This window comes from Trichechus manatus, unplaced genomic scaffold (genome assembly GCF_000243295.1).
Source record: "Trichechus manatus latirostris isolate Lorelei unplaced genomic scaffold, TriManLat1.0 scaffold00148, whole genome shotgun sequence".
NCBI classification, from domain to species: Eukaryota; Metazoa; Chordata; class Mammalia; order Sirenia; family Trichechidae; genus Trichechus; species Trichechus manatus.
In genome coordinates, this window is record NW_004444084.1 from 1,385,719 (window position 1) to 1,408,911 (window position 23,193).

At 35.8% G+C, this 23,193-nt stretch overlaps 1 protein-coding gene across 2 annotated transcripts in view; it reads right to left on the reverse strand.

Moving 5' to 3' along the window:
* DYNC2H1 (dynein cytoplasmic 2 heavy chain 1) overlaps positions 1–23,193 on the reverse strand; it is a 376,170-nt gene that overhangs the window by 19,455 nt on the left and 333,522 nt on the right. For both annotated transcript variants that reach the window (XM_004385852.2, XM_004385853.2), the window contains 2 exons: positions 21,353–21,462; positions 20,051–20,132 (listed from right to left, as the gene is read on the reverse strand). In XM_004385852.2, coding sequence (XP_004385909.1) covers positions 20,051–20,132; positions 21,353–21,462 — 192 coding nt within the window. The remainder of the gene's footprint in view (positions 1–20,050; positions 20,133–21,352; positions 21,463–23,193) is intronic.

The following is a 23,193-nucleotide window of genomic DNA, read 5'->3' on the forward strand; positions in this document are numbered from 1 at the left end:
AGGTTCTCTTTGTTGGTGTAAAGGAATCCAACTGATTTTTGTATGTTTATCTAGTATCCTGAAACTTTGCTGAAATCTTCTATTAGTTCCAGTAGTTTTCTTGTGGATTCTTAGGGGTTTCTGCGTATAAGATCACATCATCTGCAAATAGAGAAACTTTGACTTTTTCCCTACCAATTTGGATGCCCTTTATTTCTTTTTCTAGCCTAACTGCTCTGGCTAGGACCTCTAGCACAATGTTGAATAAGAGTGGTGATAAATGACATCCTTGTCTGGTTCCCGTTCTCAAGGGGAATGCTTTCAGAGTCTCTCCATTTAGGATGATGTTGGTTGTTAGCTTTGTATAAATGCCCTTAATTATATTGAGGAACTTCTCTTCTATTCTGATCAGCATCTAATCTTTAAAATCTACCAGATACTGCAAAACTTCAAAAACAAAAAGACAAATAAACCAATTTAAAAAATAGGCAAAGGAGATGAACAGGCACATGAAGCAATGCTCATGATCATTAGCCATTAGAGAAATGCAGATCAAAACTACAATGAGATATCATCTCACCCCAACAAGGCTAGTATTAATTCAAAAACCACAAAATAATAAATGCTGGAGAGGTTGTGGAGAGACTGGAACTCTTATACACTGTTGGTGGGAATGTCAAAAGGTACAAACACTTTGGAAATTGATTTGGTACTTCCTTAAAAAGCTAGAAATAGAAGTACCATACGATCCAGCTATCTCACTCCTTGGAATATATCCTAGAGAAATAAGAGCCGTCACACGAATAGATAAATGCACACCCATGTTCATTGCAGCACTGTTCACGATAGCAAAAAGATGGAAACAACCTAGGTGCCCATCAATGGACTAATGGATGAACAAATTATGGTATATCTACACAATGGAATACCATGCAACGATAAAGAACAATGATGAAGCCGTGAAACATCTTATACATGGAGGAAGCTGGAGGTCATTATGCTGAGTGAATTTAGTCAGTCACAGAAGGACAAACATTGTATAAGACCACTATTATAAGAATTCAAGAAAAGGTTTAAACACAGAAGAAAACATTCTTTGATGGTTACAAGGGTGGGGAGGGAGGGTGAGGGTTATTTACTAACTAGATAGTAGATAAGAATTATCTTAGGTGAAGGGAAGGACAGCACACACTACAGGGGAAGTCAGCACAACTGGACTAAACCAAGGCTAAGAAGTTTCCTGAACACAATCAAATACTGGGACAGAGTAGCAGGGGTAGGGGTCTGGGGACCATGCATTCAGGGAACATCTAGGTCAACTGGCATAACAAAGCTTATTAAGAAAATGTTCTGCATCCTACTTTGGTAAGTGGCGTCTGGGGTCTTAAAAGCTTGCAAGCAGCCATCTAAGATGCATCAAATGGTCCCAACCACCTGGAGTAAAGGTGAATGAAGAACACCAAAGACACAAGGAAAGTAGCAGCCCAAGAGACAGAAAGGGCCACATAAACCAGAGATTTCATTAGCCTGAGACCAGAAGAACTAGATGGTGCCTAGCTAACACCAATGACCGCCCTGACAGAGAACACAACAGAGAGCCCCAGATGGAGCAGGAGAAAGGTGGGGTGTAGAACTCAAATTCTAGTAAGAAGACCAGAGTTAATGGCCTGACTGAGACTGGAGGAACCCTGGATAGCATGGCCCCTGGATTCTCTATCAGCCCAGAACTAAAACAATTTCTGAGGCCAACTCTTCTGAGGATTGGACTGGACTGTGGGACATGAAGTGATACTCATGAGGAGTGTGCCTCTTAGCTCAAGCAAATACAAGAGAATAAACGGGCAGCTTCTGTCTGGAGGTCAGATGGGAAGGCAGAGAGGGTTAGGAGCTGGTTGAATGGACATGAGGACTCAGGGGTGGAAAGGAGGAGTGTGCTGTTGCAGTATGGGGAGAGCAATTAGAGTCACATAACAATGCATGTATAAATTTTTGTATGGGAAAAAATTCAAAATAAAAAAAATTATCTATATGAGACCAAATGGCCAAAAATTACTCTAAAGCAAAGACGAGAAGGTAAGGGATCAGGGAAACTAGAGTACTGGAAATGGTATAACCAGAACAAAATAAATAAGAATGACGCATTGTGAAAAATTCTACCAATTTCATGGAAAAATTTATGTCAAAATTGTTAAATGGGAAAGTAATCTGCTGTGTGAACTTTCACCTTAAACACAATAAAATATTATTAAAAAAAGAAGTAGGTTAAAATGTACAGAATGCCTGCTAATTTCAGTGCTAGAAACTCTTGAGACAAAATTATTCTTCTCAGGTCTCTTCTACAGATTTTATCAAGTTTTGAGCTTAACTAATCTGTATAGAAACTTGAAAAAGTAGACCCCACTGATAGGACTGCAACTTGACTATGTCATATGCAGATGTAAACTGATCATCTTTCTCTACCAACCCAGGGCGAAATATATCTTCTGGGACCTTATTTAAGTAACTGGCACTGCTGACCGTGTAGTTGCCTAATTAGACACCTGGGAACATTCTTGACTTCTTCTCCCTCTCTCTCCACATGCCATCAATTATCAAGTCCTGCCACTTCCAATAAACATCTGAATGTGTTCTTTTCTCTCCACACCCTACATCACACCTAGTCTGGACACTGTCAGTTCTGGCCTCAATTACTAAATAGCTTCCTAACTGACTTCCTTGATTCTAGTCTTTACACTGCAGTCAAATCAATCTTCCAAAAACACAAAACTGATCATGTTATCCTCTTGCTTAAATCCCTTCAAAGCCTTCCACCATCCTTAGGATAATGTCTAACATGACTTAAAATGATCCTTTGTGATCTGGCCACTGCCCATCTCTCTAGTGTCAGTTTTCCTCTCTTACTCTATAGTGGACTCTAACCATACTGGGTTTCATTAAGGGCCTTGAATGAACATGTTTCCTCATCTCTGGACCACTACACGTATTCCTTCTGCTTCAAATACTCCTTTCTTACTGTTATTTCCTGGCTAACTTTTACTTATTCTGCAGACCTCACCTTAAACTTTACTTCCTTGGGGATTACTTTCCTTATTCATATAAACTAAGATACATTCCTACATTACCATTATTACCCTTATTATAGCTAATTATAATAACCGGTTAAATATAATATTCTTTAAAGACCACCTTTCCCAACAGATCTTCCCCAAAAGACAGTAAGGTCAAGGAATGTCTTTGTATTACCATGTATCTCTGGTACCTGGTTCATAATATATTTAAACATATACTGGTTGAATGAATAAATGAATGAGTCACAAAGAATACTTATTATACTTTGCATAATAAGGTAGTCTACGATTTACCAAATGAAGGAGGACAAATTGACCATCTTTTCACAGCTTAAATTATGTTTTAAAGATAAGTTTTGTGTTTACTAAGTCTCAGTAAATATCTGCTAAATAAATAAAACATTATAAAAAATTGCTCTATTCTTAACTATTTTTACATATTTAATATTTAACTTTACATATTTTAAAAAAAGAACCTAAAAGCTGATTTTTCTTTTACTTGAAAAAGAATCATAAATCTTATTAAAATCATATGTATAATCCCAGGCATTCATAGAATTTAGAGCAAAGACATTCTTGTTCCTGAAAATAAAATGAAAATATTAATAACGTCAAAAAGCAATACCCTATTGCTTATATAATTTCAGAAAAGACAGAAGTAAACATATTTATTGAAGTAAGAGAAATTTATTAGAATAAAATAAAATTTTAAATGCCAGTCTTCTCAGAGTTAAGAAAATTGTGTTCTACGGGATTATGTTATCTGTGTATTCTATCTCTTTACTGGGTTACATTTGTACCTTCATAATGACTATCAAGGATTAAGCATAAAATTATTCAACAAAAAAAAACCCTAGGCAAATATTTTAATGCTAGCTATCATTAGAGATTATACTACTGATGTTCTAGTGATTGGTAAAAATGAGCAAATATGGTTTCATTAATGTCTGCTGATTTGAAACCACTGATTAAAACTTAGTAAAATGTCATATGATTTTGAAATGAGGAAAAACATGATGTGACTTCTAATATTGTATATTCAGGAAGCAATAAAATGGTAATAATGCAGCTTTGTTTATATTAAAAAATGTCAAATTAATAAAATAATTTACATTTAATTTTAAACAACTAACCCAGGTTTCCCCAATTTATAACTACCGAAGCTACTTACACCAAGTTAAGATAGAGTGATTAACAATTTTCTCAAAATACACATTTTTTTTTGGTAGCAGCTTTCTTTAGATTAATTAGTGTATCATAAATTTTCTCATTTAAAGTGTACAAGTCAATGGCTTTTAGTATTTTCACATCGTTGTGTAATTGTCACCACAATCAGGGCAACCACAATTGCATGAGTATATTCCAAATGACTAAGTAGCACAACCCTAATCTATTTTGAAAAGGCTATTCATAGGTATAAGATCTTATTTAACTCTTAGCTTCTCACCTCAAAAGAAGTTAGCAACGGTAACAGTAATGACTGTGTTCACTAAAAACAGAATCAAATTCATTATTTTATATATAATGCTGAATATGTATCCATACACAATAAAGAGTATTGTTTTCCATGTTTCCAAACTGTATGTCAATGGTAACAAAGTTCATATACCATTTGCAACTTGCTCTTTCTCCTCATCACTGGTTTTAAGGTGATTCCATTTTGTTCTTTCATTTTAATAGCTGAATATTTCATTTTATGACCACACAACAAATTAATTACCCATCTTTCTGCTGAAAAAAAATTTAAGTAATTTCAAATTGTTTACTATTAAAAAACAGTGCAAAATTATTATGGTATGTGTCTCCTTGTACATACCAGCATGAATTTCTCTAGGGTAGATATAGCAATGAAATTTCTAGGTTGAAAGGTATACTTATTCTAAATTTTACATAAATTGGCAAATTGTTCTCCAAAGTGATTCTACCAATTCATACTCCTATTTGTCATGTATAAGAATTTACATTATGCCACAATTTTGATAATAGTCTGTTAAGATTTATAAATTTTGTCAAACAGATGAGTATAAAATGGCATCAAATTTTCATTTTAATTTCATTTCCTTGATTACTAGTGAGAACACGTATGTTTTCCTAACGTTTATTAGCCATTCAGGTTTCCTCTTTAGTCAAATGGTCTATTAAAATTCTTTGCCACCTTTCCTCACTATGAGATTAAAAAGAAATTGATTTGTAGAAGTCTTTCATATATTTAGCACACTAATCTTTTGTCAGTTATATAATACGCAAATATCTTTCCCATTCTGTGGCCTATATTTTCACTTTAGGTGGTATATTTTCAATTTCAGGGTAGCAAACTTCTCAGCTTTTTCTGTTAAGACTTCTGAAAAATTATTTCATAGTATACAGGTAACAACAAACACCTAGTTGATGAAGGTTCTTTACAGAAGAATTCCAGCTAGTAAATGTGGAAGAAATTACAGAATTAGAAAATCACAATTTTGAAACCCCTAATTATTCAGGCAATGATCATCAAAGGTTAAAACTATTAGGTAAGCAAGACGGCAATTTAGTCAGACACACCACACCATCCCCCAACAGCAAAGACCAAAGAAACCAAGTGAAACAGATACAGATGACAATCCTGGAAGCCTGAACATCAAAAGGAAGTTTGAAGAATTAGATTGAACACTGACTGGAAGAAGGAACTGAAAGAAGACAGCGAATGAGGAGAATTATGGATCGGAGCTGCCCTGCCAGCCAGGCCGGTGCAGTGTGGCCATCTAGAGACAAACTGAGCAGCAATCCCAGATGAGGAGCACAGGAAAGCAACTTCAGAGAATTCCCAATAGTAGACAGAGAAACTATGTAGACAAACCTGGAGTGAAGCAAGGTGAGTCAGATATGAACTGGATCTAAGAAGGGAAAGTATAGGAAGGCAGGAGAGACCTCCAGGGATCCTAGAGACCACAGAGTAGACAGACAGTTAGAAACCAGAGACAGGACTACTCACCAGCGACGGTCCCTGACCATTAGGGTGGGTGGCGCACATGATGTAGTAGGTCCATAGAGTGTCAGCAAGAGGTACCCCCTCTATCAGACTCTGGGCAGCACCCCCACTCACATTTGGTCAGGGCCAGGTCCCTACTGCTGGCTGCAGCCTACAGGGAGTGCCCTGGAACCCATGCCAGAGGAGCACACTTCCCTTTCCTCCCACCCCCTGCCCTCTTGGTGACCAGCGGCATGAGCCCCCTACTCCTGAGACCCCACCCACCTGGGGACCGCAGTAAAGCCACCCCGTACCCAGCCCTGCACTGCCTGTGACCAGTGATGTGCATCCACACCACCTCCATGCCCCTCACTGCCCCAACCACTCAGCAAGCAGCAGCATGTGCTCCTGCACTGCCAGACCTATGACACGAGGTGGTGCATGCGCACCCTGCCCACTCCCCCCCGCCAATGCCCTGTCCACCTGGTGATCTGCGTTGCATGCCCACCCTGCCTGTCCCCACACCCCAACCCCTGCCAACACCTCCCAGCCCACTCAGCAATAGGTGGTAAGTGCTCCTGTGCCACCAGACCAGTGATCAGTGGAACAGGGCCACTTCACTTGCCCTGATATATCAAAACAAAAAAATCGGGACAAAAGAAACATACAATTAATAAACATATAAATAAATAACACCTTAATACCTCAGAGACAGCAGACAATAACAAATCATATGAAGAAACAGGATAAGATGTCTCAAACAATTGGGTAAAATAAAAGGAAAGAAAACCTTCCTGAGGAAGAAATGATAATAGAACTATCTGAGAAGGAATTCAAAAGACTAATATTTAGGACCCTCCAAGAGATCAAAGAAAACACAGGAAAAAAAACCTAGAAGAATTCAGAAAAAAAGTACAAGAACCAAATGACAGACTCAACAGATAATTAGAAACCATACTAAAACAACTAGAAACTCAGAAAATTAACAAAATAATAGAAATAGATAACAGAATGGAAGGACACAGAAGAACTGAATCAATGGAAGGAAGAATCAGTGAAATAGAGAACAAATCCCTTGACACTAATTTGTTTGAGAAACAATCAGAAAAAAGAATGAATTAAATTGAAAAAAAGCCTAAGCGTTATGTGGGACACCATCAAGAGGAATAGTTTACACATAATAAGAATTCCAGAAGAGGAGAAAAAAAAAAGTACACAAAGAATATTTGAAGATATATTGGCAGAAAACTTCCCAAATATTATGAAAGACAAGAAGGTTTCCATCCTAGAAGCCCAATGAACCCCATACAGGATAGACTTCAAAAGAAATTCACCAAGGCATATCATAATCAAGCTTTCTAAAACCAAAGACAAAAAATTCTGACAGCAGTTTGTGAAAAACGAAATACCACTTACAAAGGGGTACCTATAAGACTAAGAGCTGAGTTCTCATGAAACCATGCAGGCAAGAAGGCAATGGGATGACATAAATAAAATCCTGTAAAAAATTGTCAACCAAGAATCATATAACCAGCAAAACTGTCTTTCAAAAATAATGGCAAACTAATACATTCCCAGATAAGCAGAAATTAAGGGAATTTGTAAAAACCAGACCACCCTTACAAGATATATTAAAAGGAATCCTTTGGATAGAGAACCAGGGAAAGAAGACAACAACTTGAGATAAAGACACATGACAGTATCACTCAGATGCCAACCAGGTTAAAGATTTCACAAAAGTGTAATAAAGCAAAAACAACTGACTATGGGAACCAGAGGTTAAGCTGTAAATGACAACTTCAAAATGAAAAGGGGGAATAAAAGGTGTAGTTATAGAACTCTCATATGGAGAGGAAGTCTAGGTGATTTCAAAAAATAACAGACTGTTTTAAATTTAAGAGGATAAAGATAAACTTCAGGGTAACCACAAAGAAAAGTAATAAATTTACTCACCAAAATAAAGGGGAAAAAAAAAAGACTCAGAAAACACAAAAACAACAGCAACGATTGACAGGAAAAGAAAATCCATATACAAAAAGAACTCAGCACAGAAAATTAAGAGCAACAAAGAAATCGCTAACACCACAAAAAAGTATAACAAAATAGCAGCAATGAATTCCTATCTATCGTTAATCGTACTGAAAGTAAGTGGATTAAATGCACCAGTCAAGAGACAGAGAGTGGCAGAATAGATTTAAAAAAAAAAAAAAAAAAGCCTCATCAATATGTTACCAACAAGACATCCCCCTTAGACACAATGACATAAATAAGTTAAAAAATCAAAGGATTGAAAACAAACAAACATATCAAACAAACAGTAACCAAAAGAGAGCAGGATAGCAATAATACTTTTGGATAAAAGACTTCAAGTCAAATCCATCATAAGAGACAAAGGCACTGTATAACGATTAAAGGGTCAACCGACCAAGAATACATAGCAATAATAAATATTTATGCACCCAATGACAGAACTCCAAAATACAAAAAACTGTTAACAGAACTGAAAAGAGAAATAGACAGTTCTACAATAATAGTAGGAGACCTTAACACACCACTTTCAGTGAAGGACAGAATAACTAGAAACATAATAAAGATAGAGAAGATCTAAATAACAAAATCAACCAACTTTACCTCATAGACATACACAGAACACACAATCCACAGCAGCACAGCAAACAATCTTCTCCAATATACCTGAATCATTCTCCAGAACAGACCATATTCTAGACCACAAAGCAAGTCTCAATAAATTCAAAACCATCGACATAATACAAAGCATCTCCTCTGACCATAACACTATAAAACTAGAAATCAATAACAGAAAGAGCAAGGAAAAAAAACTAAATACATGGACACGGAATGATACCTCATTTAAAAACTATTGGGTCATAGAAGAAACTAAAAATGAAATAAAAAAATTCTTAGAACAAAATGAGAATGAAGACACAACATATCAAAAACTCTGAAACACAGCAAAAGCAGTCCTCATAGGAAAATTTGTAGCAATAAATGCACATATCAAAAAAGAAGGTCCAAAATCAACAACACAACCTGACAACTTGAACAAACAGAAAAGGAACAGCAAGAGAAGTCCACAGTCACCAGAAGAAAGGAAATAACAAAGATCAGAGCAGAAATAAATAAAATAGAAAAACAGTAGAAAGAATTAACAAAACTATTTAAGTTGGTTCTTTGAGACTATTGATAAAATTGACAAACCACTGGCCAAATTAACAAAAGAAAAAAATGAGAAGATGCAAATAACCAAAATAAGAAATGAAATGGGTGACATAACAACAGAACCGATCAATACAAAGAGGATCATTACAGTAGATTATGAAAAATTGTACTCCAACGCATTTGAAAACCTAGAAGAAATGGACAAATTTCTAGAAATATGCTACCTACCTAAACTAACAGAAATAGAGAGAGAAAATCTAAACAGACCCATAACAACAGAAGAAACTGAAGATGACACCAATTCTACTCAAAATATTCCAGAACATAGAAAAGGAAAGAAGACTCCTTAATTCATTCTATGAAGCCAGCATAACCTGACACCAAAGCCAGGCAAATATACCACAAAAAAATAAAATTACAGAGCAATATCCCTCATGAATATAGATGTCAAAATTCTTGACAAAATTTCAGCCAACAGAATACAACAGCATATCAAAAACAAAAAACAAAATACATTGTGATCAGGTAGCATTCACATCAAGGATGTGAGGGTGGTTCAACATTAGAAAATCAATCAATGTAATCCACCACATAAATAAAACAAAGGGAAAGAATCTCATGATAATCTCAATTAATGCAGAAAGGGCATTTGGTAAAATCCAATACACTTTCCTGATAAAAACTCTCAGCAAAATAGAAATAGAAAGGAAATTCCTCAACATAATTAAGGGTATATAGGCAAAAACCAACAGCTAACATTAGTCTCAATGGAGAGAGACTGAAAGTATTCCCCTTGAGAACAGGAAGAGACAAGGATGCCTATTATCACTGCTCTTACTCAACACTGTACTAGAAGTCCTAGCCAGAGCAATAAGGCAAGAAAAAAGAAATAAGGGGTATCTAAATTAGTAAGGAAGAAGTAAAACTATCCCTATTTTCAGATGACATAATCCCATACATAGAAAATCCAGGAGATTCCACAGAAAGTTACTGCAACTAATAAAATGATTCAGCAAAGTGGCAGGGTACAAGACCAAAATAACAAAAATCAGGTGGGTTCCTCTACACTAACAAGGAGAACTCTGAAAAGGAAATCAAGAAAACAATACCATTTACAATAGCCACCAAAAGGACAAAAAATCTAGGAATAAATGTAACCAGAGACGTTGAAGACTTATACAAGGAAAACTACAAAACACTACCGCAAGAAACCAAAAGAACTACATTAATGGAAAAACATTCCATGCTCAAGGACTGGAAGACTTAATATTGAGAAAATGTCAATACTACCCAAAGCGATCTATAAATATAATGCAATCCCGATCCAAATCCCAACAACATTTTTTAACAAAATGGCAACACTAATCTCTAACATCATATGGAAAGGAAAGAGGCCTTGAATAGCTAAAGCAATATTGAAGAAGAACAAAGTAGGAGGACTCACACTTCCTGATCTCAGAATTTACTATACAGCCACAGTAATCAAAATAGCCTGGTACTGGTACAATGACAGACAAATAGACCAATGGAACAGAATTGAGAACCCAGAAGTAATTCCATCCATCTACGGACAACTGATCTTTGACAAGGGGTCGAAGTCCGTTCAATGGGGAAGAGACAGTCTCTTTAACAAATGGTGCTGGCAAAACTAGATGTCCATTTGTGGAAAAATGAAACAGGATCCTTACCTCACACCATACACAAAAACTAACTCAAAATGGATCAAAGATCTAAATGTTAAAGCTAAAATTATAAAGTTCCTAGAAGATAACATAGGGAGAAAGCTAGGGGTCCTAACTTTTGGCATAAATACACTATTAAACACAACTAAAAATGCACTAACAACAGAAGATAAACTAGATAACTGGGACCTCCTAAAAAGTAAATACTATGTTCCTCAAAAGACTTTTCCAAAAGAGTAAAAAGAGAATGTACAAACTTGGAAAAAATCTGTGGTAACAACATTTCTGACAAGGGTCTAATCTGTAAAATATGTAGAAAACTTCAACAATTTAACAACAAAAAGACAAACAATCAAATCAAAAAATGGGCAAAGGACATGAACAGACACTTCACCAAAGGGGATATTCAGGCAAGCTAACAATCACATTAAGAGATGCTCACGATCATTAGTGATTACCAAAAAACCCACTGCCATTGAGTCGATTCCGACTCACAGGGACACTATAGGACGGAGTAGAACTGCCGCATAAGGTTTCCTAGGCTACAATCTTTATAAAAGCAGACTTCCACATCTTTCTCCCGCGGAGTGGCTGGTGGGTTGAAACCACTGACCTTTCAGTTCACAGATGAGTGCCTAAAAACTGCAACCAGGGCTCCTTTCATTAGCCATTAGAGAGATGCAAATCAAAACCACAATGAGATACCATCTCACTCCTGCAAAAACGGCACTGATCCAAAAAACAAAAAACAACAAATGCTGACAACGTTGTGGGAAGACTGGAACTCTTATATACTGCTGGTAGGATTACAAAACGGTACAACCATTATGGAAAATGGTATGGAATTTTATCAAAAAGCTAGCAATAGAAATACCTTACGATCCACCAACCCCACTCCTAGAGACCTAATAAAAGTGACACGAACAGACATATACATACCTATGTTCATTGCAGCACTATTCACAATAGCAAAACAATGGAAACAAGTGCTCATCAACAGATGAATGGATAAACAAATTGTGGTACATACATATAATGGAATACAACATAACAGTAAAGAATAACGATGAGTCCATGAAACATCTTTTAACACAGATGAATCTGGAGGACATTATGCTGAGTGAAATAAGTCAATCACAAAAGGATAAATATTGCATAAAGTACTTTTAGAGAAAGTCAAGAATAGGCATACACACAAAAAGCAATGTTCTTTGATGGTTACAAGTTGGGAGGGGGAGGAAGGGGGAGTCACTTACTAGATAGTAGACACGTGTTAATGCTGGTGATGGGAAAGGCAATACACAATATGGAAGTCAGCACAACCTGACCAAGGTAAATGAAGGCACTGAGAGGTATGCAAGAATAAAGGACAACTATGGTAAATGCTATAACACGTACAATTTTGCAACAACATTAATAACAAGCAAAAATATGTGAATGATTATTTAGGTAGGTATTTATGCTATATGGGTGTGGGAAGGTGTATGGGAGTACATGCACATACATATATAGGTGAATATGAGGCCATATATATACATATGTTTGTATGTACTGCATATATATTCATATATACTATAAAGCACATAGGAGGCACAGTTATGGATATTCTCTACACACATATAAACACCTCCTGGGACTGATTTACTGGGTTTGAAGGCTGAAGACCATAGTCTCGTTGGATAACTAGGTCAACTGGCATAACTTAGTTCATAAAGATAATGTTCTTCATCCCTCTGGTGAGTAGCGTCTGGGTTCTTAAAAGCTTGTGAGCAACCACCTAAGATACAACTATTGGTCCCTTCCCATCTCGAGCAAAGGAGAGTGAAGGAAACCAGACTCAAGGAAGAAATTAGTCCACAGGACTAATGGCCCACGCGAAACACAGCCTCTTCTAGCCTGAGACCAGAAGAATTAGATGGTGCCCAACTACTACTACCAACTCTTCTGACCATGGACATAATAGAAGGTACCCGTTAGAATGGGAGAAAAATGTACAACAAAACTCAAATTCATAAAAAAGACCAGACTTACTGGACTGACAGACTAGAGGAACCCCCGAGACTCGCCCTAAGACACCCTTTTAACCTGGAACTGAAGGCACTCCTGGAGGTCACCTTTCAGCCAAATAATAGTTTGGCCTATAAAATAAATAATAACACCCATGAGGGAAGTGATCCTTTAAACAATCAACAATATGAGACCAAATAGTCAACATTTACCCAAAAGCAAAGATGAGAAGGCAAGAAGGGGCAGGGAAACCGGATGGATGGAAACAGGGCAGGCAGGGTGGAAACGGTGACAGTGCTGACACACTGCAAGGACTGTAACCAATGTTACACAACAATTTGTGTATGAATTGTTGAATGCGATCTAATTTGCCATGTAAACTTTCACCTAAAACACAATAAAGTATTAAAACAACAACAACAAACTATTAGGTGAAAAACTGAAGGAATCAGACTGTTACCAAACGTGCACACTGATCCATTTCAGTATCACTAAAAATAGGAAAACTACACATTGTGTGCCTTGTCACATAATCCAAAATGAAGCACACAGTGACACCTATAAAGAACTTTTGACCTAAAAACATTACTCTAACCAGGTCTCTAGAACTAACTTACATTTATAAGAAATGGGTGGAAAGGGAACAGAAGTTAAATGATGCCACAAGAAAACAGATGAACACTGAATGTAGATCATCTATACGGTACATGACGTGGTTTCTATAACAAACTGGTATCAAACAAAAAGATGGACCTCATCTAGATGTAAAAAGTTATAAGGCACATAACAATTAAATCCAATGTGTGGATCTTGTTTTGACCCTGATTCAAACAGACCACTGGAAATTTATTTTTGAGACCCACTGGTAAGTTGTTACATATTGAGTAATATATGATGCCAAGGAATTATTTTTATTTTTGTTGTGTGTGATATACTTTGTGTTTATTTAATAAAATATTGATTTTTTTTTTTTTTTTTTAAAGAAATACATTCAGAACATGAAAGTATAAAACAAAATGATGTCTGGAGTTTGCTTCAGCAACTAAGAAAAAAAAAAAAAAAAAAGCCAAACCTGTTGCCGTCCATTCAATTCTGACTCATAGCGACCCTACAGGACAGAGGAGAACTGCCCCATAGGGTTTCCAAGGACCAGCTGGTGGATTCGAACTGCCAACCTTTTGGTTAGCAGCCGTAGCTCTTAACCACTATGCCACCAGGGTTAAGCCAATAAAAAAGAGACAAAGGAGGAGTATTTCTAAATCTTCAAACCCTAAAATACTCAGTTTCATTTTACTATTCTCTCCTGTTTTTTTTGCAATGTTTAATTATAAAAAATATTATAAATTCTTAAAAAAATTCTTGAAGATCAGAAGATATTCCAATTAAATTAACTTCTACTGTTTAGAGATACTGTCCAAGATGGTAACCTCTAGCCACATGCGGCTATTGAGCATTTGAAATGTAGTTAATCTGAATTTAGATGTGCTATAAAGAAAGAAGCCCTGGTGCTGCGATGGTTAAGAACTTGGCTGCTAAATGAAAGGTTAGCAGTTCAAATCCACCAGCCGCTCCATAGGAGAAAGATGTGGCAGTCTACTTCTGTGAAGATTACAGCCTTGGAAACTCTATAGGGCGGTCTACCCTGCACTATAGGGTCGCTATGAGTTGGAATTGACTTGATGGCAATGGGTTTGGTTTTGCTTATTAGTATAAAATATATACTGAACTTTGTTTAAGAAAAAGAAAAGTAAAATATCTCATTATATTACTGATTGCATGTTAAGACAGTAATATGCGATATGTATTAGGTATAATAAAATAAATTATTAAAATTAATTTCATCTGTTTCTTTTATCTTTTAAATGTGTTTACTAGAAAACACAAAATTAGATATGTGGCTTTATATACGTTGAGGAAAGGAAGGCATGTTAGGGAAAGTTATGATCCAAACAGGTTTCTAGAAGTTTCTGAGAGTGGCAAAAGGATCAGAAGAGTTGAGGGAGTTGAGTACGTAATCCTAGTACACTGATTTTTTTAAACACAGGATCAAATAAAGTAAAAAAGTTTGATAGAAGACAGACTTCTAAGGTGGGAAATCTGAGTCAGTTCTAGGCCTCTTGTATTGGGAGGATATGAGAAGACAGCATTAAGTTGGTAGAGCTATTAAACCGTACAGTCAACTAAGAATTAAAAATTCTTTAAACTGATGGAAACATACTAAGATGTTCAAACGTGTTACTATGAAGACATCAAACAGACTTAAAACCTTGTTGCTTCAGTCTCTTAAATTCCTAAGAAAAATCATTTTTGTTAAATTAGTTTTCTATCACATAGTTTGCATAGCAAGTAATTTTAGAGATCTACATTTAGAGAAAATTATATTACTGAGAGCTTTTAGAGTTCACCTGTTTTAAAAAACAATCTATACTTGATAATGATGGTTAGATAAGCATATTAACATTTAGTGTTCAGTTTTAAAAATGAAAGTTGCCAGAAACATATGTCTTAATCTGAATAATTTAAGGTTTTGGGCTTTTTTGTTTTGCTTGTTTGTTTTTGTTTTTGTTTTTTTTGGTTCATTTTCTACTGCTGGGCTGGAAAGCTCCAACTGGCAGCTCACACTTATTAGGTGAGGGTGTGTCTAAAGCTCATAATCCCCAATTCTGATGTGCACATCCTCCTCATGTATTTCAAATGTTTAAATTTCTAATTTCTTAACTCTTTTAACTTCTTCATACTTCCTGATAAGCTCTATGAAGAAGGGAAATGAAATATGAATATTATGATAACCATTTGATACATGAACAGTCCTCCTGTCTGACATGAGGCAACAGTCACCTGGCAAGCATACGCAACTATCTAAAACCCCACCAGGTCCCAATGGAGCAGCAGCTTTCAGGGACCCCATGAATCCTGAATTATTAACACGCCCTTTAATGAATGCATTTAAAAAGCTGGATTTGCCTGGTTAGAAGACTTTTTTGTTTTACCTTTTGTGTGTGGTAGCATCAGCAGTAAAGGGTGGGGATGTTAGGAGCTTCCCAGATTTGCTAGGGCAATCCTCTCACAGCACTGGGAAGGTCTAACACGCAAGCTGAACAGGGACTTGATTTATGCATTTTCAAGTACCAAGTTTCACAACTGCTGTTTAACAAATGATAACTCAATAATGGTAGTGAGGAAATTTTAAATGGCTACGTTCAGGATCTGAAAATCCATATACATACACATTCTCTTAAGTCTACAGGGTTTAAGATATTGATTTGTTTGGGGAACTACAGCCTTTCTTGGACATTTTATTGGTTTAATTCAATCAAGGGTGGTAGAGATTGAAAAAATACTAAAGCTAATTAAATTCTAGAGTGACAGTAAATTTCATATATAATTTAAATCTAAAGTTCTCCTACCGAAACAATCCATATGTTGAAAAAAAATATGATTAAAAGGAACCTAAAGAGATCATTTAATTTACTGATTTTGCCAAGTGCTAACAGTAAGAGGCTTACAAAGACTTCTTACCCAAAAAATATATCTGGAGACTATGCCGGTAAAAAAGGTAGAAAATGTGTTTTTATAGCTCACATGAATGGACCAAAAAGAGAAAAAATTCTGTTGAACTACGTTAAATCTCTTATGTAGGGGTGGCTTTTTTACTGAAAGCTGTAAGCATATGAGGTAATATATTACTAACAAAAATGTGAGAATAATTTTCTGGCCATTATACCAAATTTATTTATGTTCCTATATATTTACCAGTGAATATTCTAATTTTAACTATAAACTATCTTTTTATGAATCCAAATGAAAAATAAAAAATTCTGCTTCACTAGATATAGAGAACTTTATATTAAAATGCACTATCATTTCCATTTAAGAAAAAAATATTGGCTAAATAAAACCTAATCCAGATCGAGGTAAGACAAATAATAAAACACCTTATACATACAGATTTTTAGAGATCCTCATAATAAGTGTGTCAAGGAAAACATTCTCAAAATCCTCCTGTAAATGAGATAGCGAAGACTCAGACGGTTCTATTAATTACTAAAGAGGTCACATGGCTTTTTTATGGAGTACTAAGATTAGAACCTTGTTTCACTGACTGTCAGTCTTTTTCCCCCATCTATAAACAATACATAAGCTTGTGATTTTCTGGTTTTAGATAACTTTGTTCCCATTTTTTCAGCACAGGGGAATATAAAGCCACCTTGACACAGAATGAAAATCACTTCCCTTGCTCTTTATACCCCTGTATCTGAATAATCATGATACACACTACACGTGTAGTTTACAGTTGCCAGAGACCACACAACCATGGCACCTGGATTATACACGCTGTTTCCTCCTTCCCTGTTCTGAAAACTGGACAATAGTGTACAACCACCAATAGCAGCTAGAGTAGTTCTCCCATGGATTAAGAGGCTAAAGTCAGAATAAAATACAAGGGGATGAAGTTTAACCTTTCTATTTCCTTTACTTCCAAGTGAGAATTTTGTAGCAATCTAGAGAGCCAAAAGACAAAGATCTAGCTTAATGTTAACAATCAAATTTCTGGAACACTACATCATTATAGCTGACTCTAAGAACACCTACTATAGTGCTACTCCTATTGCAGGCCCTCAGTTCAACAAAGGTTTAATGGGTGCTTATTTTGTACCAGCTGTTATTTGAGGCATTTCAAATGCAAAAAAACTGGAGAAAAAAATCATTACCCTTGAGGGCTGCGGGACCATGGTCTTGGGGAACATCAAACTCAATTGGCATAACATACTTAATAAAGAAAATGTTCTACATTCTACCTTGGTGAGTAGCGCCTGGGGTCTTAAAAGCCTGTGAGCAGCCATCTAAGATACTCCACTGGTCTCACCTCTTTGGGAGCAAGGGAGAATGAAGAAAACAAGATACAAGGAAAAGATTAGTCCAAAGGACTAACTGACCACATCTACCACGGCCTCCACCAGACTGAGCCCAGTACAACTAGATGGTGCCTGGCTACCACCACTGACTGCTCTGACTGGGATCACAACAGAGAGTCCTAGACAGAGCTAGAGAAAAATGTAGAACAAAATTCTAACTCACCTGTGGGGATATATGCCATTTAAACATGGCTGCAGTATTGACAACCGCAGCCCCCACAGGCCTCTATGCTGCACAGCATGTTGAGACTTGTCCCCAACATGTTGAGACTTGTCACGCTGTATTTTCCCAAACCTACTGTCCCTTTACTGATTGGCTTGTTTACCTGAATTCCTCCTCCTTTGCCCACACCCAAAGCCCATTGTTTTGTTAATTGCTTCACTGCTTGCTGTATTGACTATAAAATAAACTCCTGGGACTGAAGCGGGGTGACTTCTCAGAGTGACCCTCCTGGCCCCACTTCTCTGTAAGAGTTGTGCAGTTGGTTACTGTCTTCGCCGTCCCGATTACCGTCACCGCTGCAACACTCACCAAAAAAGACCAGACTTACTGGCCTGCCAGAGACTGGAGAAACCCCGAGAATACGGCCCCTGGACACCCTTTTAGCTCAGTAATGAAGTCACTCCTGAGGTTCACCATTCAGCCAAAGATTAGACAGCCCCATAAAACAAAATAAGCCTAATGGGGCACAATAGTCCAAGGACAAGGGCTAGAAGGCAGGAGGGGTAGGAAAGCTGGTAATAGAGAACCCAAGGTTAAGAAGGGACAGGGTTGACATGTTGTTGGGTTGTTAACCATTGTCATAAAACAATATGTGTACTAACTGTTATTAATTAGAAACTATTTGTTCTGTAAACCTTCATCTAAAGTACAATAAAAAAAAAAAAGAGAAAAAAAAAAAGTCATTACCCTCAGAGAATTATATTGCAGTGGAGTAAAACAGACAATAAACAACAAAACACAATAAAATTATACAGAATGTCAGAAGGTAGTAAGTGATATGAAAAAAATCTTTGTGGAACTAGGAGCTAGAACCATATAAATGGAACTTTTGGAAAACTGGCTGCCTATGGTTAACCAAGCTAAAGAACTGTAAAAACAAAAACCCAAACCCACTGTCACTGAGTTGATTCCGACTCATAGCGACCCTATAGGACAGAGTAGAACTGCCCCATAGAGTTTCCAAGGAGTGCCTGGCAGATTCAAACTGCCTACTTTTTGGTTAGCAGCCATAGCTCTTAACCACTATGGCACCAGGGTTTTATATTTAATTCACTAAAAAAATTGATTTATATGTTACAAACTGAACTAGATGCTGAGGATCTGAAAATAGGTAAGACAATGTCTTTGTTCTCTATGACAATACAATCTTATAAAGCAGATCAATAGGCATATATAGACAGAATCATAATACAGCATGCAAGGTGTTATATTAGCAGAGAGAAAAAATGTCAGGGGAACAATTTTGTTTTTGGGGATGGAAAAGAGGAATGTTAGGGAAGACAAGTTAGTGATGCGGAAGAGAGTTGAAGCTGCTCTGGGAAGGATTTCCATGACTGCTTTTTAATCAGTTTTGTTAACAATGTTTGAATGATTATTATTATAAAAGTAATACATTTTAACAGGAAAGCTATCTAGGAAAATTTAGGTAAAAAAAGAAATAGATCATCACAGATTGATTTTTTTTTTTTTAACAGTTAACTAATCTACTCACAAATTATAAACTCCCTGAGGACAAGATTTGGTATAATTTTTTTCCCTGATTTTTTACATACTGCATTTCATACATAGTTTATTGTGTAATAAATATTTATTGACTTGTATATTCAAATAAGTAACCTAAAAAAACTTCATGATTGGTATCCTTTGTCACCAAAAGTTAAATTTTCAAATATGCTGTATTTCTGAGATTCTTAATTTTGCATTAAAGGATTTTATATTTTATATTATAAGCTATTTCATGCTAGGTATAAACTTATTTTGATTTTTCACATAGATAATACAACTTATCCTGGCTGACCTTACACTATAAAGATAGTTGACTCTGAGACCGGAGTTTCAGAATCTGTTTATCACAGTTGGTGGTAATGTAATTTTTAGACTCAGACAAACATCTAAAATTAGTCTAGTAGAGGGTTGATATGTTGTGGGGTTGTTAACCAATGTCATAAAACAACACGTGTACTTCTGTTTCATGAGAAACTATTTGTTCTGTAAGCCTTCACCTGAAGTACAATAAAAACATAAAAAAAATAAAATTAGTCTAGTACCTTAATTTGCAGCTTTGCTTCTTGCAGTCGACCTTTCCATGATGCCACAAACCTAAGACTATCCACAGAATGGCCCACTGCCCTATAAAAATAAAATATCAAATGTCAGAAGGAAATAATCCTCAGGAATTAAAACATGAAAAGTTCCTGAAGACAGATATAACCCTATTTATTTAAAATTTAAATATTCAGAATGTTCAAATAATCAGATCTATAAACTGTGCATAATATCTTAGACTTTAAGGTTTTAAAGTTAACTCTTCATATGTTAGTCTCCTCTTTAAGATTTAAGTCCCTTGAGTGTAAGGCCTTTCATTCACATTTTTACATATTCCATTTTGACCACCACACTAAACTGCAGTACATGATAACCAATAACCAGTTGCCACTGAGTTGACTCTGACTCATGGCAACTCCATGTGTGTCAGAGTAGAACTGTGCTCCATAGGGTATTCAGTGGCTGGTTTTTCAGAAGTAGATTGCCAGGCCTTTCTTCCAAGATGTCTCTGGGTGGACTCAAACTTCCAACCTTTTGGTTAGCCAACATATTAACTGTTGGCACTGCCCAGGGCCTCCAGGCATGTGGTAAGTGCTCTATAAATGTCTATTAGCTGAACTATTAACTGATATTTATAGTGATCCTGAGGCAGTACAAATTGAAAGCCCCCTGAGTCACTAAAAAATAACTAAATTTTGTTCAGTATATATTTAGTAGTGTTTCTTTCATTACAATGTAATGAGTTAAAATTTATAGTCTATACAGGATATGACAGTCCAAGAGTGCTACAAAGAAGTTTGATCTTAGCCATCAAGTCCTGTTCCCCACTAAGAAGCCTAATCAGTGCTGCTCAATGGAAATTTCTGCAAAAATAAAAATGGTTTGCATGCAGTTCAAATGTTAGTCACTTGCGACATGTGGTTACTGAACACTTCAAATGTGGCTAGTGTGATAAGAAATTGAATTTCTAATTTTATATAATTTTTATACAATCACTTTAAATAGCTATGTGTTACCTGCAGCTACCATATTGGATAGCACAGGTCTACATAAATAATCAAAATTATAAAAATTAAATTTCATCTTTTTAAATTCTAAGAAAACACAATTAAAGGCAATGTTTTCTTTAAAAAAAAAACTAAAAGTAAGCTGTGTTATTAAAAGTAAACTATTAGGAAATAACACAATTACCTGGATTTCAACAATACATTTATTCTTGACAATGGAAGGAATGTGATAAGTGATTAAAGCCAAATATAATTACCATTAGCAATAAATTAAGTGAAGTATTTCATTTTCATTACCTTGCAGCTTCCTGGCGAAGAGCATTGAGAAAGGTGTCTGGGTGGAAAAGTTCTGATAGGTCCAGTGTATCAGAGAGAAGGGTCTGTTTTTCAGCTTTATCTACCCAGTTCTACAGGGGTGAAAAAAAAACCACACATACATACACACGTTTTAAAATTCTGTCAATCTGAAAGATAAAGAAATTAAATAATTACTATGTATATGTCATTTTCAAAGAGAAAGTTATGTAGCTTCCAAATGTTTTGAAGTGGTGTCTAGAAAAAAGATTCCCACTTCATATTGTGAAGTCTGTCAGAGTTATTTGGCATCATATCCATTCATCACAAATAAGCCTCCTTGCACAATCTTTTGTTGGTAAAAATCTACTCAAAAGGTCTAAAATATGAGAATCTAATGTAGAAATTTTAAGTTGTGGGCCGACACTTGTCCCAGTGATGCCCCACCCTCTCAAAGCGTGCTCAGGAGACATGGAGCATCTGGGTCTAACGTGAGAGTCCTCAGGGTCTCAAAGTCTTGGCACTGCAAACTGAACAAGAGTTCCAGATCCAGATTTGACTGGGAATTTGCCACCTTATTGAATCAAATATTACACTAGAGAATAATGTCAAAAAAAAAAAAAAAAATTCTTTGTTAAAAGGCATTTAAAAATATTTTCTACTTATCTGTCATTTTATAAATCAATCTATAGTCCATCTGGAGAAATATACATCAAAATGAAGTGTGCATAGTGAGTATAACAAAAAATTGTCATCTGGAACAAATAAACACAACATAAAGTCTTGTGCAGCACTTACTATATGTCAGTCACTGCTCCAAATGCTTTCCATGTGTTAATCAATTTTATGCTTACCAGAACCCTGCAAGTTAGTTATTAAAAACAAAACAAAACAAAGCTACTCATTGCTGTCAAGTCGATTCCGACTCACAGTGACCCTACAGGACAGAGTAGAACTGCTCCATACGGTTTCCAAGGAACTGCTGGTAGATTCGAACTGCCAAACTTTTGGTTAGCAGCCAAGCTCTTAACTGCGAGTTAGTTATTAGTATCCGCATTTTACAAATAAGAAAATGGAGGCACAGTGAGCTTGAGGGACTTTCCCAAGGTCACAAAGTTAGTTAGTGTTGGAGCCAGGAAATGAACTCATGTAAACTAAATGACTTGTTTCTCTATACTTCTTGCAGGTGTTAATGAGCCTTAAGAGCAAGCTTACAAACAACATCTGAGTCAGTCTGTTGTTTTAGCTGGTGCACAGAAATGGTACCACAGTAATGTCAGCTATTAAAAACTTACAGAATTCTCATTTATCCAGTAATTCATTTTGTATGAATCATAAACAGTCTAGGAAAAAATTGTGTTTATTTAATTTATTACTGTGTAGAAAAGATGTGATTCATGTACTGTAACGCTCTATTATCCACCCAAGCATTTACACTGTCAGTCAGGTCTAGAATGGGAGAAATTAAAATCTCCAAAACTATAGTGTCTGCACTAATATCTTAATGTATTTGGCTAGTACTGATATCCTGTAGCAAAAATGCTTCTACATCCTTCCTCTCAATGGATAATAACACTCATTTCATAAGAAGAAAAGATTTTAAAAACAGATCTCCTTAACAAAAAAGTACAATTATTTCTTCTTGGATATTATCCTTCACATAACACTTCATAAAGCATTTATTATCAATTAAATAATTTAAAGTGTAACACATTTTGTTATAGTGCCCTATCATCTAATTTTGTAATAGCGCCCTATTATCTAAATTTTTAAATTATCTGCTTTCTATTTTCATTAGCTAAAATTAAATATTGAATAAGTAAATTTATTTTATATTTTAGACT